Below are 18,250 nucleotides of genomic sequence, written 5' to 3'. Positions count from 1 at the left end.
AACCACCTCTTCGGCCAAGAGGTTGCAGAAAAAAATGCTTTGAAAAGCCTCTGAGGATCCCAGCTGAGCCGCGCGATCATCAGAGGCTTTTTTTTAAAAAACTTTTAAAAGCATTTTTTCATTGTAAGAGGTTGTAGAAAAAATGCTTTTAAAAGTAAAAAAAAAGCCTCTGATGATCATGTGATTCAGCTGAGCATGGTGGGGGGGCGCAGGGATTTTTGCTACCGGTTCTCCGAACCACCCGCCACCATCACTACCGGATTGGGCGATCTGGTCCAAACTGGGAGCATTTCACCCCTGTTCTGGGGGCTTTTCCTTCTAAACAGGGGGAAATTCATATGCTCTCTGGTGGATTCTTTTGAACTTTGACTATTTTTTCTTTTTGCAGAGAAATATCAAAATAAGTACAGAGCAACATCAAGTGAGTGGTTTGTCCTCTTTACATGGTAGATCCAAGTCAGGGTGAGAATCAGAGGCAGCATCAGTTGAGATGTAGATGTGAGTATGTATGTACAAACACAAAAGAAGCTCATGAAGAGTTGTGTTAACTTCCTCTTCCTCTCAAGAAATCATCTGTGGAAAGTGGGTCTCTTTTCACAACAGCCAGGCTGTTCTTGGGAGTGGAGACCCCAAGGAGAAACATCTGGGACAAGGAACCCTCAAGAAGGTGAGAAGACCCCTCTGGTTGGAAGATCCCTCTGACTGAGAAGCTGCTTTGTTTTCCAAGAAGGTGGAAAGGAAAGGCTTGGACATCATGTTATTTATTTTTATTTATTTTGTCAAGCATGTATTAGATACCAGATATCAGTGTAGACATAACTATGAATACATGAGATGGATACGAATAAATGGGGACAGTAGGACAGGGATGGTAGGCACGCTGGTGCGCTTATGCACGCCCCTTACAGACCTCTTAGGAATGGGGTGAGGTCAACAGTAGACAGTAGACAGTTTAAGGGGGTTTGGGGAAGAAACCACAGAGTCAGGTAGTGCATTCCAGGCATTGACCACTCTGTTGCTGAAGTCGTATTTTCTGCAGTCGAGTTTGGAGTAGTTTACCAGGAATGTCAATGGAGAAGCCGGCAGGTAAAGTGGCAGTCATGTGATGTCTTTGTTATGTAAAATGTCTAACTTGTCTATATCTTGTCTGTATCCCTACCTCCCTACAGTTCTGCAAGGGTTAACAATATCACACGCCCTCTCATTTCCATAATCCTACCTGATTCCTGACTCCTCCCCTTTGGTATAAAAAGGACTCTCTGAGGTAATCTTGTTCCAGTTCCAGCTGTGTATCTGTATGAGATAAACATAAGGTCAATAACCATTCAATAAAAGGCCTAGGATCTATCCAGGTCTAGAATAAAAGACTGAAAATAAAATACTCTTTGATTAGTGAGTTATTGGGTTAGAACCATCATCCTTAACAGTCTTGCTTAACGACCAGGGATTCACCTCATGTGCTCACATGAAGTTTCACTGAATGACCACACTTCTTGATGACAAGTTTTCCAGCCCCTATTGTCATACATCAAGGACTATGTGCAGGAAAACGGTTTGGGATGCAAGCAAAGCTTTTACGACAGGATAGTTTAAACTTTAAGATAACGGAGAAAAGGCAAGATGAAAACACAAGTGATTTTGGATGAGACAAGAAAAAGGAAGTTTTTCAAAAAGTTTCCAAAGAGGACAACTATTGCCCGCCAAATTAAGCTTCCACGGAGGCAATTCTCTATGAAAATTAATAATTAAATAGTTCACTAACAAAGTGTTATCAGCAAGAGAAATGGAAATCAAGATGAATTATGCAAAAAAAAAAAAGAAATCTGGAATTTGCAAACACTGTGAAAATGGTTGGTATATAAATTGGGTAAAGAAAAAAAACAGCCGTCAAAAGGAGAGCAGAACAGAGGTCCGATTGGTCATTGCCTAGCAACAGAGTAAATGTTCCGATGAGTGACATTTGGCTGCTGCCTATAGAAGAGGTTGGGATGCCTTCGTTCTCTTTGCTGGAAACCACATTTAGTTCAGATGGATATGAATTTCACGTTTGAATCTCAGCCCTGTAGACCTGCTGACAACCTCGAACTCGACCTTGGGCTAACTTTAGATGATTCTTGGAAGCTCCTCTTTGAAGAACATATTTTGTAGGCCAGCCTTCACTTTGGTTGAGCTTCCTGGGGATATTTGTGTTACCTGATAACGATACCTGATATTCTCTTGCAGGACTAAAATTAAATACAGGCAGCGCTTTGCCTGGGATTTCATTATTGGCATTTTAAAAGGGGACATTTGCACTTTTAACATGGCAGTTTGGATATAATTTTTTTAACATTAAGGCAGCGTGTTTTTCTCTCCTTTGCCAAGGCCGTTTCTTTTGGTATGGGAGAACTTGCTTTTTCAGCAACTACACAACAGAAAGTGTCTTCTGGAAGACTTTTGGAGGCACCTGCAAGTCAGTGGTGGGTTCCTACCAGTTCGCCCTGGTTCACACAAACTGGTAGCGGCAGCAGCGAGAGGCTCCACCGACCCGCCCGGATGTCATCACAGACGGTCTGCGCATGTGCAGAAAGTTCTGCACACGTGCAGAAGCAATGCGCGCGTGCAAATTGCCCACACGTTCACGAGAGCGAAGCAGTAACGAAGGAAAGTGGAACCCACCCCTGCTGCAAGTATTAAGCAAGATAAAAATTTATCTGGAAAAGAGAGTATATAGACCCGTGATGGCGAACCTATGGCACGCATGCCACAGGTGGCAGGCGGAGCCATATTAGTGGGCACACCAGCTCAGCTCTGGGGCGCATGCGCGCGCTGGCCAGGTGATTTTCGGGCCTTCTGGACCCACCAGAAGTAGGGAAACAGGCTGTTTCCTGCCTCTGGAGGGCCGGGGGGGGGAGAAGGCCCGTTTTTCTTTCTTACCTGGCTCCAGATCCTCTCTATTTATCTGGGAAGGGTGAAAACAGCCTTTCCCACCCCCTTGGAGGCCCTAAGGAGGCTGAAAGGGCCCATTTCCTGACTCCCGGTGGGACAGGAAGTGACGTTTTTTCCTGTCCCCAGCCTCCAGAGACTCCTAGAGAGGCTCCTACAGACTCCTAGAGAGGCTCCTACAGACTCCTAGAGAGGTTCTGGAGGCTGGGCTGGTTTTATTGTTTGATCACTTGCTTTCTGTCATTTCATATATAACAAAAGCATGTATTGTTTCTGTAACCAATAACTATTTAAAAATAGTTTCTATCCTTGGGCTGTCAGACTCTTAAACATGACCACAATCACTCCATGCACACATGGAAACGTATGACTAATTTTTATTTTTATTTCCCCCCCTAATTGCATAGGGATTATTCTTTATACTATTTATGTTGTTTGTATTTTTTGTCGTGGATTGCACCAGTGAGGCTAAAACCAATTTTGTTGTATACATGATGTACAATGACAATAAAGGCTATATTATACATAAAAAGATTTGGGCCCGTCAGGTTCTTTAAACTACCGTGTTTCCCTGAAAATAAGACCCTTGGATTTGCAAGGCAATGGGATGTGTGTGCGTGAAGAACATGGTGGCGACGAACATGGTGGCCAGGGTGAGCGAGTGGTGACCGGGGGACCGGTTCGGGGGCGTGGTCAGCCAGCCATTACTACCGGTCCTGCGACCGATGACAAATTTTTACTAGCGGTTCTCCCGAACCGGTGCAAACCGGGAGAAACTCACCACTGGATCAGTCAGTTAAAACAGATGAAGGTTACGCCTGCTGTGAACCCAGAGAGAAAAGAGATGATCTGAAGGGGAGGCTCATCCTACAGACGGCCAGTTTCCAGGGACTCACCAGGAATTGGAAGGTCCCCCTAATGGCCTCTGCCTTCTTCATCAGTAGAAATACAGAGCCATGAAAGGGAGGCAGAAGGTCCCTCTGTAAACTGATGCCTCCGTTGGGTTCTGGTTTCTTTGCAAGGGTGGCTGGAACGAGGGAGAAAAGTTTCATCTGTTTATTTTTGCAGAAATGGAGAGCCTCACCTTTAGGACAGAAGTCCAAATCTAGCATGTTGTGTAAAATACGGCTCAGATATTCACACAGAAAGTTTGTTATTTACAAGCAATCTATGTGAATTCTTTCACAGGATTACTGTTCACTCCCGATCAATTACATTTGTCCTTTTGGGAAGAAGATTACATTTATTGTACTTGGTACAAGAGAACAAAACCTTCCTATCCTATCATTGTCAGGAATTGCCTGTCGCAGGTCTGTAGTTTGTCTGTGTGTCTCTCAAGGAAGCTGCCAAAGAGAAGGGAAGCTTAGACAATCCAGTAGGTAATTTGATCAGTTCAGCTTTTGCTGGCTTGTTTCTACATAATTTGATTTGTTTCTGGCTGGCTTGGTGCTTCAACACTAGTTGAGAGCTTTCTTTTGATGGGATGGTTTTCCTTTTACCCCCTTTGGTAACTGAGAGGAGAAACTTTTCCTACTGGTTGAGATCAGCCAATCACCAGCTCACACTGGATTATTGTATTGTTGGTCTTTGGGAGCGTGTCTTTCTCTGCCTGCAACTTCAGGAGAGAGGAGCGCAGGCTGAGGATCGTGGCCAGGATGTCTTTGCACTCTCTGGCTCTGTCGCTTCTGCTATTGGTGGCGGTCACTTTACGGGAGAGCTGCTTCGGTGAGTCCCTTCAGGGGCCATCAGGGGTTCTGGCCCCTTCTTCTGTTGGTGGGAATCCATCCAGGGAATCTTTCTCCTCCCCACCCCCCAAAAAAGATTATTCCCAGAAAGAGAATCCTGATTTAGTCCTCTTTCTAGTCCGCTTCCCCTCCCCCTCTGGCCACTCTCAGAAGGAACCTCAAAGGTTGGATGGGATTCTGCTGCCTCTTCTCCCCCAGGGGAGCCCCTCTGGGAACAGGACAAGGGTGGCCCCTCCAGATGTTAGTCAAGTCTACCTGGGCACCCTCAAGCGCAGTTCTTTTCCCTCCCCCAAAGTGGAGGTTTTCAGTTTGCTGGTGATCAGGTCAGTTCACAAACCTCTTGGTTACCTTCGCCCAACTCCTCCACCTGGATCCTCTTTCCTGCCTTTAGCTGTGATCTGTGGCTATTTGTGGCTTCTGGTGTTAGGACGACCCGGGTTGTGTCTGGAATCGGTTCAGTGTATTGGCCGACGCGGAGGCTGGTGTAATTGAACCGTTGGGATAAGGCTGCCTTGTGACTGCAACAGGATAAGAGACTAGAGAGAAACAGTCCTTGAATAATGTTTCTAAAGATCCCGCCTTCTTGACTGTCACTTTCTCCTCGATCCTCTGGTTTCTCCTCTAAGGCAGATTTCATTGCTCAGCAGGACAAGGGAAAGAAGCAGGTTCTGGATCACGGAGAGTCAGATCCCCCCCCTCCTATTCTTAGAGAAAAGCTCTGATCCCTTTGGATGCTGAAATCTTCCCAGAGCAGGAAGTGGATCTGGGGCTCCCTCTCCCCAAAAGCTCTGAGAAGCCCCGGGGATTGTGGGGAAGAGCAGGAAGAAGGAGACCCAGGCCTTTTCCTGTGACTGCGAAGGACTGGGAGACCATACTGGATAGAATAGGAAGTCAGACTATTTCTTTCTCTGGGCTGTGCAAGTATTTCCTTTTTCTGTGTAGATCCAGGTTCTGCCCAAATAAGTCCCGTGAATGATCCTGAAAATTATCTTTAAAATCTTTGGTGCCCTGGGACCCCCCCCCACCCCAGCAGGGGGGTGGGGTTTTGACGGAGGCCTTTCTGGAAGGGGAGAGGGCAGAACTGAACATGACTGCACAAAGTTTGGGGATCCTGCTCTCTCTTTGGCCCTGGTTTCCCTTCCCTTCCTCTCTCTCCCCCAACCTCTCTGCCTTCCAACCCTTCAGGCCCTCCAGAAGATGCTCCTGTCAGGTTTCGTTGCTATCTTAAATAAACTTCATTCTCAAACGCAAGGTCTCTAATGAATCTTTTTTTTTATTTAAGAATAGGAGAACGACATCCCTGAACTCTGTGTGCAGCCAAAACTGGCACCTCCTTCCAACCCCTCCCTTTCCGTTCTTCAACCCCAATGTCTCATTGGCCATCGTGCAGATCCATCTCTTCATCCCAAGCACTTTCTTTCCACAGGAATTTCCCCCCTCCCTCTGTCACCCAGGTAACGCTCTCTACTAAAGAGCAGGGAACTAGGTAAAAGTTCATCTCAGCATTAAAGCAAAGCTTCTCCCTCTTTCATTCATGTCAGCGCTGGAGGAGATCATAATTTGGAACGCTGACAGCTCCTTTGCCTCTTGGTCATTCCCTCTTTCCACCCTCTGCTTTTTCTTTCTCTCCCAACATCTCTCCCTTCATTTTCCCCTTCCTCCTCCACCCCCCAAGTCTCTTCTTCTTCCTTCCAGACCTGAAAAGGGGGCCAGCTGTGCCCCACAGGATCAGGGTTCTCCAGCCGAAGTCCATTAACTCTGTCCCTCTGGCTCCGTTCCAGGCGGTTCCTCCCACTCGCTGAAGTATTTCTACACCTCCATCTCGGACCCCAATCAGGAGCTGCCCCACTTTGTTCTTCTGGGGATTGTAGATGGTCAAGTCTTTGTTCACTATGATACCCACAGCCGGAAGCTGAAGCCTCGAGTCTCCTGGATAGAGAAGGCGGGGAAGCTGGATCCCAAGTACTGGGACAGTCAGACCCAGATATCACATGGCGAAGAGGAGGCATTCATAGTAAGCCTGGAGAATCTGAGGAGTCGGTACAATCAGAGCGAAGGTGAGTGATGGGATAGATGGCTCCTCCTGCACCATATTCCTCATTCCCAGGAACCAGCGGGGGGAGGTCCGGGGTGGTGGTGGTCACTTCAAAGGGAAAGTCTGCTTCCATACCTTTTAAAAATAATGTCTATTCTTTTTTAAAAAATCAATATAAGATTGTCCTTGCCTCCATAGCTGACATTTTCTGCTAACTACAGTTAATAAAAACATTTTTAAAGGTATCCATCTATCTGTCTGAATATTGATAGGATGCCCCTGGTGGAGAAGGGAGGAAGGAGACAAGCCAGAGTGGAGGGGAGCCTCCTTTTTCAGGCCTGTTTGTATGTTTCTGCTTAGCCCAAAATGGGAACCACCCAGTAGTGGGTTTCAAATCCCATTGCTACCGATTCGCTTTTGGGCACGTGCGTGTGCACCTGCACAGAAGCATCCGGTGGGTGGGTGGAGCTTCCCGCCACCGCTACCGGTTTGCCCGAACTGGTAGCAACCCACCACTGGAACCACCCCTTGTGACCTGCTTATATTTGTGAATATTTGTGAATATAGAGCCAAGATTTATAGTCACAGGGATCCCTGCAGGCTTCTTTGCAGATCTACCAGATCCTCTTCGAGGCCACAAGATTGTCAGTCACTCTTTGCAGCCACAGATTCAGCAACTCTCTGGGATCCATCCCTTCCTTCCCCCCCCAAGAGTCTGCCCTGCAGAGAAATGGCAGAAGGAAAGATGGAAGGATATCCGTCCCTCCAATTTTTCTGCAATTCCTTTTTTTCCTGGATCTCCCTTGGGATCCTCTGCTGGCCTTTCCAGGTTCCCTTTTCTTGGCGAGGTTCAGGGGCTCCATCCCTGGTTGGGGGGGGAGGAAATGCAGGGAGGCAGGTCAAGGGAGGGGAGAAGGGCGGTTATTGATGGGGGCTTTCTTTCCCTTGAAGGCTAGGGAGGAAATGGGGGTGTCAGTGCCCTTGTCAACGTTTCTGCAGCGAAGGAGGGTCTCTGTCTATCTTGAGGACTCCAAACCATCATGTTGCCCCTATTTCAGGCCTTCACACATTGCAGAGGATGTATGGCTGTGAACTCTGCGCAGATGGGAGCAAAAGAGGGTTTCTGCAGCTTGGATATGACGGAAGGACCTTCATCACCTTCGACAAGGAGACCCTCACCTGGGTGGCTCCTAACCCCTTGGCCCAGATCACCCAGAGGAAATGGGATGCTATTCCGGGAAAGAGTCAGGGACATAAGGCCTACCTGGAGGAAATCTGCATAGAGTGGCTCCAGAGGTACCTGTCCTACGGGAAGGACACACTCCTGAGGACAGGTGAGCATCTGGATCCAGGCGGGACTTTCCTTCTTTATGGCCAGATCTCTTGTACACATTCAGCTCTTTGGGTCCCTGGCCGGATTTCTTGAACGCATTTGGCCCCTTTGGGTCCATTGTCTTGGATGCCCAGGAGGGAATCTCCTTCCAGCACCTCTCCAGCACACAGGAAGCTCTGTTTGGTTGTGGAGTGGAAGGTACTGGGAGACTTTCCTGCCACTCCCAAGTTTCTCATCCACCTTCTAGGCTCTGGTAGGACTCAGTTAATTCTGGGGGTGCCATTTCTGCAGAGCCCCCAGTGGTGACAGTGACCAGAAGGACAGAGACTGAGGATGGGATGGAGATGCACATCTGCCAGGTCCACGGCTTCTACCCCAAGGAGATCGATGCCTCCTGGAGGAGGGACGGGGAGGTCTGGCTGCAGGACACCCTCCATGGGTCCGTAGCCCCCAATGCGGATGGGACCTACCACTACTGGCTCAGCATCCGGATCGATCCCAAAGAAAGGGGACGCTATTGGTGCTATGTGGAACACGATGGTCTGCAGGAACCTCTGGATGTGGCCATAAAAGGTAAGAAGCTGCAGGGAGGGAAAGGCTGGGCTATTTTTCTGGCTGCAGGGTTGTGGGAGACAAATTTGATCTCAGCTGTGTCCATCAGTGAGCATACTTGACTTTTAAGCTGTTGGTTTTTCCTGTGTTTGAGGTTGATGGTTCTGCAGGGACCAGTCCAGGGGTGAAATGCTCCCAGTTTGGACTAGATCGCCCAAAACCGGTAGCGATGATGGCGGGTGGTTCGGAGAACCGGTAGCAAAAATCCCTGCCCACCCCCCAAACCCAGTTGAGCCGCGCGATCCTGAGAGGCTTTTTTTTTTTTTTTTACTTTTAAAAGCATTTTTTCTTCAGCTGAAAAAATGCTTTTAAAAGTAAAAAAAAAAAGCCTCTGAGGATTGCGCGGCTCAGCTGGGATCGTCAGAGCCTTTTAAAAGCATTTTTTTCTACAACCTCTTCGGCTGAAGAGGTTGTAGAAAAAAATGCTTTTAAAAGGCAGCTGAGCCGCGTGACCATCAGAGGCTTTTTTTCTTTTAAAAGCAAAAAAAAAAAATTGTTTTAAAAGAAAACAAAAGCCTCTGATGATCAGGCAACTCAGCTGGGATCGTCAGAGCCTTTTAAAAGCATTTTTTTCTACAACCTCTTCGGCTGAAGAGGTTGTAGAAAAAATGTTTTAAAAGTAAAAAAAAAAAAAAGTTGGCCACGCCCACCCAGTCACATTACCCCCCCACACACCAAGCCACACCCACAGAACTGGTAGTAACAAATTTTACATTTCACCACTGGAGCAGTCCATAGAATTGGCTTTATGTGATTTAAGGGAAGCAACAGACTCCCATGACAAGAATTGACCGGTCCTGATTAAATGCCCTTAGAGTCTCTTAGCCTTTGTCACTGGCCTGTTTCCTATCTCCAGCCATGGAGCAGGAGTTATACTGAGCACCCAAAAAAGATTTTATTTTCTTTAGCCTTCCCAAAGTACAAAAGTCAGGCGGAGTCTCGTAGTCCCTTTTCTTAAGGCCAAATTTCATTTAAATTGTTGAACTGCAGCTGACTTCAAGAAATGCATAGAGTGGCTGGACTGAGGCCTCCGTAGTCAGAAAAGCGACTATCAGTCTGAATAAAATAAAATAAAAAAGTCGTTTTTTTAAAAAAAAAATCAAGCATCAATCCATCAGGGCCGTGGCTGCTCTTCAGTGAGAGTCCTGAGTTTTGTGCAAGAAAAATGGAAAGTTCCCTTCCTTAATCCTGCCCCCCCTGGAGCCCCCACCAAATCTGATTCTGCCATTTGAGGGACCCTCTAGAAATTGGATATCACCACATTCCATTTTTTTCATCCTGAAATTCTGAAAGTAAAAAAAATTACAATGTCAGACCTGGAAGCCATCTTTTTTTCCTTTGAGCCTTCAGGCCTGCCACAAATTCTACTGTGGGAAAATGGGAGGGGGGGGAATTGTATGGAGTGAAGATGATATGTAGTCAAAATAACATTCTTTCTAGAAAGTCAAGGCCGTTGTGCCCTGCAGCTGTGCTGAGAAGAATGAGGAGGTATCTTCTGTTCCGGAGGGTACCTGATTGGTTCGTGTGATGGACATGTGGGTGAAGGGCAAGGATTTGAACTTTCTTTTGGGAGAGAAAAACCCGGAAGTTCTCAGATTCGGGTTTTCCCAGATGTGTTCTGTCCCCCACCACACGCACACACACCAACAGACGTTCAAGAGTTAAAGACCAAACCAGCTGGCAAAATCCTTTTCCTTATGATAATGGAACTTGGCAACAACCTAGTGGCTGCCTGCCAAGAGTTTATTATTTACGAAGAGGAGAGATAACTTCTCCCCACTCCTGGTACATCAAAAGAAACAGCTCAATAATTATGGAGTCAATCAAGTCCAGAGATAATCCAGCAAAGTCTATAGCAAAAAGTTTGGCAATGCAGAATGGTGTGGAAGCTTTCAGCTTTGTTCGTCACAAGGTTTGACTGGCCACCACGCTCCCTTTTCTATCCTGTGGGGTGTGGTCCAGTGACTCAGCCTAATCTCGGGCACACCTTTTCTTCTGTTGCGCGCGCTTATTTCTGCGACGCTGGCGTGGATCCAGCCAAGACTCATTACCCTCATCACTGTCCATCTGTGGCTGCGTGGACGTGCTTGGCCCCGGCCCTATCTCTTGCCCTTTGGTGGACACCGAAGGCATTGCCAGAGAGGAGGGTCCTGGAGAGGGAGGCCTTGCCAACTCCTCTCCTTCACTCTCAGAATCCTCTCCTGCCGATGACACAGGCTCAGATAACGGAGCCACAACACGATGTGCCAATATGACATCTCTAATAAAAGTTAGCTTTGAGGAACTTCAAGCCTCGGAGTTTGATTTCGTTGGGGGTGTTACTTGGAAACCTGACATAGAATTTTTCTGTTTCTGGACTGGTCACAACTCCTCACCATCATCCAAAAATCAGGAGAGGAAGTGGCATGATATAAATTAGATATTATAAATTATAAATTCTGCCCCTGGGTATTTCCCCCCTCAAATCCTACAATGCATGTTCCAGATCTGCAGAATTTTGTATTTTTTATTTGCAGTTGAGCAGAATGAAATAGAGAACAGTTAAGGGATCTTTAAAAGATGAGAATGTCATCTGGATGTTCCATGGTATTAAAGTTTTATGGTAAATCAGGCACTTTGTCCCATAAAAACTCAATCTGGAGTCAGTCAAAGGCCTCTTCGGCTAATCAAAGGAGGCCAGATGGCTGGACAATGAAGGGGAATCCAAAGCTGGCTTGAAAATCTTCCTCCAGGAGTCCCCATTGATGGTTCCTCATCAAGTTGAAGATATCAAATGGATGCTAGAAGAATCAGCCCGTTGTCATCTGTTCTTCAATATTCCTTTTAGTGATTTGAAGGAATCAATAGAACAAATAGCTATCCAATTTGAAGGTGATATAAAACTGGCCGAGTGAGCTAATATCCTCAAACAAGGGCGTGAAATTCAGAATGGGCTGAGAGGAACAACAATGAAATGGAAGAAGGACTCAAAAGAAAACAATGTCCAGGAAGGATGAGAATCTCAAATGAGCTAAGTCACAATCACATCCGACTGAATGTAATGGATCCTGTACCGAGAAAATGGTAAGACTAGATGACCTCTTAAATTCCTTCCTCCTAACTCTAGGATTCTAAGTGCGACGTTCTTCATTTAAGAAATAAACATCAAAGGAGCAAGTATTGGGTAGGGGATATTTGGCTTGGCAGGAGACAGAATATGAGTCTGAAGTATAGTGTACCTTTTAAGAAGGCTGTGTGCAATTTTAGTCTACCCCAAATAAAGTATAACTTCCAAATGATAAAGGTAAATTTCTCTCTGTGTTCTGCCATGATCGGAGCCAGCCTCAAGGAGAAGGTCCAGTTCCAGGCAACACCCTTTAATTGTTCTGATCTAGGCTTCCCCAAAAAGCACGAAGCTGAATCCTGGTCCCAACAAAACCTCTTTTATTAAACAAGCAGTGAATTCCTCTCATTCACCTTCAGCAAAGTCTTTCAAGAGAGAATTTACAGAATTTATCTGGCTTGGAGACCTGCCAGGCCGATATCTTCAAAACTTGGCAAAGAGTCTCAGAGAATCACAAACCAATTAGCGAACTAATTGTCTCCTGCAAACGCCACTCCTCTTTCGCTCCTCTTTTTTTCCCTCTGGGAGGGGTCGCCTGTCCAACTGTGGCCTTACTCCCAAGAAAGAAAGAACAAGGGTTTAAAGAAACCCTTGTTTTTAGTTGTTCCCTTCGTCCGGCAACTCTGTGCAAGCGCACACTGGGAACAGGCTCCAGCTGCTCATCTGCCTCACTGATGTCTGACTCTGAAGGCAGCTGATAACTATCAGACGGCCCTGGCCCCCTCTCTGCCTCCGATGCAGAGCCCTCATCAGAGCCTTCCCCAGACTCCAGGACTGGCCCATGTTCCTCCCCAACCTCCTTACTGTCTGAATCTGCTGCCAACTCCGCTGGCAGGACACAACATTAATACGAATTCGGAGCAATTGGAAAACGTTCACAGTACAGCAACAAGGCTGATCCAGGAAAGGAAACTGAATCCTCTGTAGACGAATAGAAGAAGCTCAGCATGTTTAGTCTTGAGGAAAGAGCAGTGGTGGTGTTGGTGGGATACGTGATAGGGCTGCCCTGGGATTCCCACCTCGGTTGGAAGCTCCAAATGCAAAGATTGAAACAATTTCTATCATGCCACTTCCTGGCTAGAAGACTGAGTATATGAAGTGAACGTTCATTCTTTTCTTCTCCTCCAGGGGGAGAGACCCATCTTACAAGAGATAAAGAAAATGAAAGTATACTTTAAAAAAGTGGGGGATGGATGATATGAAGCCTTTTGCTTTAAATAATAACATGCTACTATTCAAGGAAAAGAAAAAAGATAGCTACTGGATTTCCTGAAGAACATAATGAGCAAATCAGCCAGCCCTGGCCTAGGCAACCCATATCAATCAGGACCTCCCCAGTTTCTCTAGGGCAGAGATGGCTAACCTTTTTGCCGTCGCATGCCAAAAGTGGGGGGAGCATGGGGGGGTTGCAGGTGCGGGTGCCCACATCCATAATTCAATGCTCCCCGCCCTCCCGCGCATGCGCACGTGACCTCCCCACACTTCCCACTGCTTTTGGCACACGATGCCATGGTGGGCACGGTAGGCCTGCTTTTCCCCTTCCCCAGGCTCCAGAGGCTTTCTAGGAGTCTGGGGAGGGCAAAAACAGCCTTCCCCATCCCCCGGAGACCTTCCAGAGGCTGGAAACAGCCAGTTTCCTGACTTCCGGTGGGACCGGAAGGCCTGAAAATCAATTGGCTGGTGCGTGCATGTGCGTTGGAGCTGAGCTAGGGCAACCCTCACGTGCCCACCAATATGGCTCCGCGTGCCACCTGTGGCACCCGTGCCATAGGTTCGCCATCACGGCTCTAGGGTTCACTTATAGGGTCCTTGGAACTCTTCCTGCAATTCACTCAGCCACCTGAGTTGGACCCCGGTTCTTTGTGGACTATCCAACCACAATAGACATAAGTGTTGCATCCAGAACATGTTCACTGATTCATGTTTCACTAATTGCAAAATTAAAATGACCAGGTGCAATTTTTCTTCTTGGGCCATGAGATGCTTGAAGTCAAATTAACATCAAATAATCATTCAAAGAAATGTATTAGGATCTGTTGCATGGGTATATTGGGAGCGAGTCTTCAGTCTCATAAGCTCTCCTGCCAAGGATTTTAATCATGATTTTTTTCTCAAAGCCGGTTAGATGCTGGCTGAATTAGATGTAAGAAAAGTTAAGGCAATGGTTGGGTTTAAGTATCTCTTAAACAAATCGTGGTTTGATTGTTTTGACTTAGCACACAATAATCATCCTGGCCTCCTTCCCCTTCTAAATTTTTATATGCTGTTTTTATAGTTTAACATTTTATTGTAGACTGCTTAGTGTCTCACATGAGGGAGACGGGCAGTTTAAAAATATGGAGAATGAATAGAAAGAAAGAGAGAGAGAGAGAGGAAAGAAAGAAAGAAAGAGACAAAGAAAGAGAAAGACAGAAAGAAAAAGAAGGAAAGAGAAAGAAAAGGAAGAGAAGGAAGGAAGGAAGGAAGGAAGGAAGGAAGGAAAGAAGAAAGGAAGGAAGGAAAGAAGAAAAAGAAAAGAGTCGGCTGCTTTCATGCTGGCTTATCTGAGACAAAAGCAGCGTCATGAGGACACGTCCTGTAAACAATGGTTTGCAAGGCGTCTTCATGCTACAGTTAGAGGGACATGAAGAGAAGCCCCTTAGACTGTTTAATGTTGGGAATTCCCAGCCCTTTGGCATAATTAGGTGCTACCTGCCACCAAATGGGAATGATTGTTTGGGGTTCTCCTTCAATGATCTGCTCTTTCTCCCAATTCAGTTCCAGAATCCAACCTGGGCCTCATCATCGGTTGCGTTGTGGCTGCTCTTGTCCTGTTGTGTGTGATTGTTGGGACTTTGATATTCTTCAGTAAGTATCTTTTTTGCGGGGGGGGGGGTGATAGTCTCTCCCTTTGGGGGAGATTCTTCTGGGCTTCCTTTTGTCCTGTTTTCCCAGCCCACTTTGGGAGCATCGGAGATCTCGGCCTCTTGCTGGGATGCCAGTCTTCACTTGGCTAAGGTTGTTGGAGGTTGGGACAGTCCTGTTTTCTTTTGAGTTGGAAAGAGGCATCCCAGTTCCGCCCCTTTCAAATGCTTTGGTCAAAGAGCAACAGAGAAGGATTTCCATGAAAACCTTCCTCCCCTCCCAGATGCTGCTTCTCCCAATTCCCTTTCTTTCATCTCAGAGGCAGCAGGTCTCTCTTGGGGCAAATCTGTTCGTTTGTAGTCTAAAAATCTTCCTGTACCTATTATAGAAGTGGTTGTGACTAAAAAATTGTAAAATATCTCCTGGGGCTTTTCATTTGGGGAAATTGGATGATCTTTGTTGGATTTTTTTGAGCGTCGACTATTTTTTGTTGTTTTTTTGCAGAGAAACATCAAACTGCATACAGAGAAGCATCAAATGTGTGATTTGTCGTCTTTACATGGTAGCTCCAAGTCAGAGTGAGAGTCAGAGGCATCAGTTGAGCTGCATATCTAAGTATGTATGTACAAACACAAAAGAAGCTCATGAAGAGTTCTGCTAACTTCCTCTTTGTCTCAAGAAATCATCTGTGGAAAGTGGGTCTCTTTTCACAACAGCCAGGCTGTTCTTGGGAGTGGAGACTCCAAGGAGAAACATCTGGGACACGGAGCCCTCAAGAAGGTGAGAAGACCCCTCTGGTTGGAAGATCCTTCTGACTGAGAACTTGCTCAGATGGAAAGGAGAGGCTTGGCCATCATGTGATCAGCAGGAGGCATTTTGAGAAGAAAGGAGGCTTGGTGGATGCCAGCTGGATCTCCTCTTGCTCTGCCACCACAAGGCTCTCCCAACTATGAACTGATTGGAAAAAGAGACTTTGGAGTAATGTGTAGGTTGTGCTCCTTCTGTGTCTGGTTCTGGTGAAACCAGAATCTATTTGGGTACTTTGGGACAATTGTTATGTCCTTATTTGGGCATCCGCCGGGGATTGGCTAATCCTCCGGCGGGAAATTTAAAGAACTGTCATTGGGCGGTTGAGCCTGCCGGAGCGTATTTAAAGAGCCCCGGCAGCACAGCCGCTCGTCTTTTTCTGTACTAAATAAAGTGCTGAATGGACCAGAACTGGTCGCGCCTTTCTTTCTCTGCGCCGATCTAACAGTTGGCATCAAGGCAGAAATGGCCAATCACACCTTCTTTCAGGATGGTTTTTGAGGGCCAGCCTGGAAAACAGGCCTCGCCTCTCAGCCAAATACTAAACGGCCTGACCCAGTTTATATTTTTGGATTTAAAAAGGCTTGAAAGGAACCTGCCAATTCAGGTGGTGGCAGGTAGGAGTCCTGACCCACTTGAAGCAAACGAGTGAAAGGATCTTCACTGTTAACCTCCCACTGAAAGCATCTTTCCCAATGAATGGAAGGCAGGGCAAAGTGGGGCCTTACCCAGAGCGGCCATATTCCTAAAAACCTCTGTTGGAAGAAACATCCTTCTAGGTTCTGCTCCAAGTGGGGAAAAAGACACTGGAAACATGGAGACTGCTTGGAAAGATGGTTTAATGGTGGACAGGATCACATGGCTTGAGTTCCTGAACAGAAAAGGGGCAGATACAGTAAATCCTCGGGTTTTTATGCTCTCTCTCTGGCTCTGCATTTCTTGGGACCCCAAAAGAGTATCCTGATTGGTTGTCAGACTCCCAGGGGGTTGGGGTCTTAGCTAGCCTTGCTGTCTGATGGTCACATGTGCTTCCCAAGTCACATGTGGTGAGTTTCTGCTGCTATTGTGTAGAGGGCTAATCCTATCTTTGTTGGATCTTTGGCAATTCCTACTATGGCTCTGCCTGAAGGAGGTAGATCTTTGTTATGTAGAATAGACTGGCCCAGGCCTTAATGACCCATTGACAAAGGGTGGGGGCAGGAAGATGGGAGCTGCTTCAAAATATGCTTCTCCATTTCTCATCCAGGGAAATATAATATTCTGCCTTTTTCATATTTCCTAAAATATTTCACTCTTCCAGGAAAGGGGTGGGTGCTAACTTCCTACACCTCCATCATGATATCCCAGCAGAAGGCCCTCCAACTGGGATCCAGCAGCGTCCATTCTTCCTCTGTCAAATCGAGAGCCATCTCCTCTAAAGTGATTCATCTCAGTCTATATAGGTTGGGCAAAGAAAAAAAAAAGTCAAAAGGAGAGCAGAAGAGAGCTCCTATTGGTCATTGCCTATCCTATTTCCCCCCAAAATAAGACATTCCCTGATAATAAACCCAATCTGGCTTTTGAGCGCATGGCAATAAGGCCAAGCGCTTATTTCAGGGTTCAAAAAAAATATAAGACAGGCTCTTATTTTCGGGGAAACACGGTAGTAACAGAGTAAATGTTCTGATGAGTGACAGTTTCCTGCTGCCCATGTAAGAGAATGGGCTGCCTTTGTTCTCTTTGCTGGAAAGAGAACAATTTACACATTTAGCTCAGATGGATATGAATTTCACTTTTGAATCTCGGCCCTTTAGACCTGCTGAGAATCTTGAACTCAACCTTGGACTAACTTTAGATGATTCTTGGAACTTCTCCGCGGGCTGGCTGGGATGGACTCCATACCGGCCAAAACAGGACGTGGGGGCCGCACATGTCCCCCCCACCCAGCCCATTTGCAGCCTGGACGACCTCCTACAGCATTTTGCGCATTTTGGCCAGTAAAGGGCTGCAGGAGGCCGTCCAGCCCAAAAACTGGCTGCAGGGGGGCTGCCCCGTTTTGGCTGCCAGAGGCGTTGTGGGCCGGTCCTTTGCTATTTTCAGGTTGGCCCCGCGGACCAGATTTCAGCACCTTGCAGGCCGGATCCAGCCCGCGGGCCTTGAGTTTGTCACCTCTGGTGTAGGGTTTCCTGCCTGAGTAAGGGGTTGGACTAGAAGACCTCCAAGGTCCCTTCTAACACACACACACACACACATACTATTACTCAGCTTTTCCACAGCTACTCCCACTTGTATTCCTCCTTGTGAGTATAATTAGAGAAAAACATCCGTTTCTAACTGCTTTACTTCCACACCTTCTTTCCATGCACCCTCAGTTGTTCCACAGCACAGCTTTTACTGGCAATTTTGCTGTGGTGTCCCTGAAGAGAGGCCTTGAAGAGACAGGACGAAAACAGCAAAGGTCCTGGAAACCATTTTGGCAGGTTGCTGTCTCTCTCTCGCACCCCTTAATGAAGGTTTTTTTGCTTTGCCTGAATTTCTTGGTATTTCCCATTTTCAGATGGGCAAAAAAGCTCCTTTGCAAATTCAGGGCTGAATTCCTTATCAGCTCCAGGCCAAAGTCAGGGTGCCTGAGTTTGGGGGCCACAGCAGTGCCTGCCTGAAGAATCTCTCTCTAATGGACGATGCAGAGTTACAGATGAGCTGCCTGCAGTCCCTAAAATGGTGAAATATTCCCTGCAGTGTTCTTAAAATGGCAGAGGGCTGACTGCCAAAGGGGTCTAACTCAACATGGCAGATGGTATTTCCCCCTTCCCTCCCTCCCCCCCCTCAAAGCTGACAAATCCTCAGTCTCGCAATGCCTCCAGGAG

General features: G+C 46.8%; 1 protein-coding gene across 2 annotated transcripts; it reads left to right on the top strand.

Moving 5' to 3' along the window:
* The first annotated feature begins 4,542 nt into the window (after positions 1-4,542).
* On the top strand, positions 4,543-15,809 carry LOC117668282 (major histocompatibility complex class I-related protein 1-like). 2 transcript variants are annotated; one of them, XM_034422061.2, is made up of 6 exons: positions 4,543-4,650; positions 6,452-6,727; positions 7,764-8,039; positions 8,330-8,611; positions 14,511-14,600; positions 15,102-15,809. In XM_034422061.2, exons 1-6 carry the CDS (start codon positions 4,581-4,583, stop codon positions 15,140-15,142), a joined length of 1,035 nt encoding a protein of 344 aa, XP_034277952.2. In that variant the 5' UTR covers positions 4,543-4,580; the 3' UTR covers positions 15,143-15,809. The 2 variants fall into 2 exon arrangements, with proteins under 2 accessions (XP_034277952.2, XP_060541527.2); XM_060685544.2 differs by lacking the exons at positions 14,511-14,600; positions 15,102-15,809 and adding an exon at positions 10,091-11,016.
* The last annotated feature ends 2,441 nt before the right edge of the window (positions 15,810-18,250 follow it).

This window comes from Pantherophis guttatus, chromosome 2 (genome assembly GCF_059756535.1).
Source record: "Pantherophis guttatus breed Tessera chromosome 2, ASM5975653v1, whole genome shotgun sequence".
Classification (NCBI taxonomy): domain Eukaryota; kingdom Metazoa; phylum Chordata; class Lepidosauria; order Squamata; family Colubridae; genus Pantherophis; species Pantherophis guttatus.
This window is presented reverse-complemented; position numbering and strand designations above follow the sequence as displayed.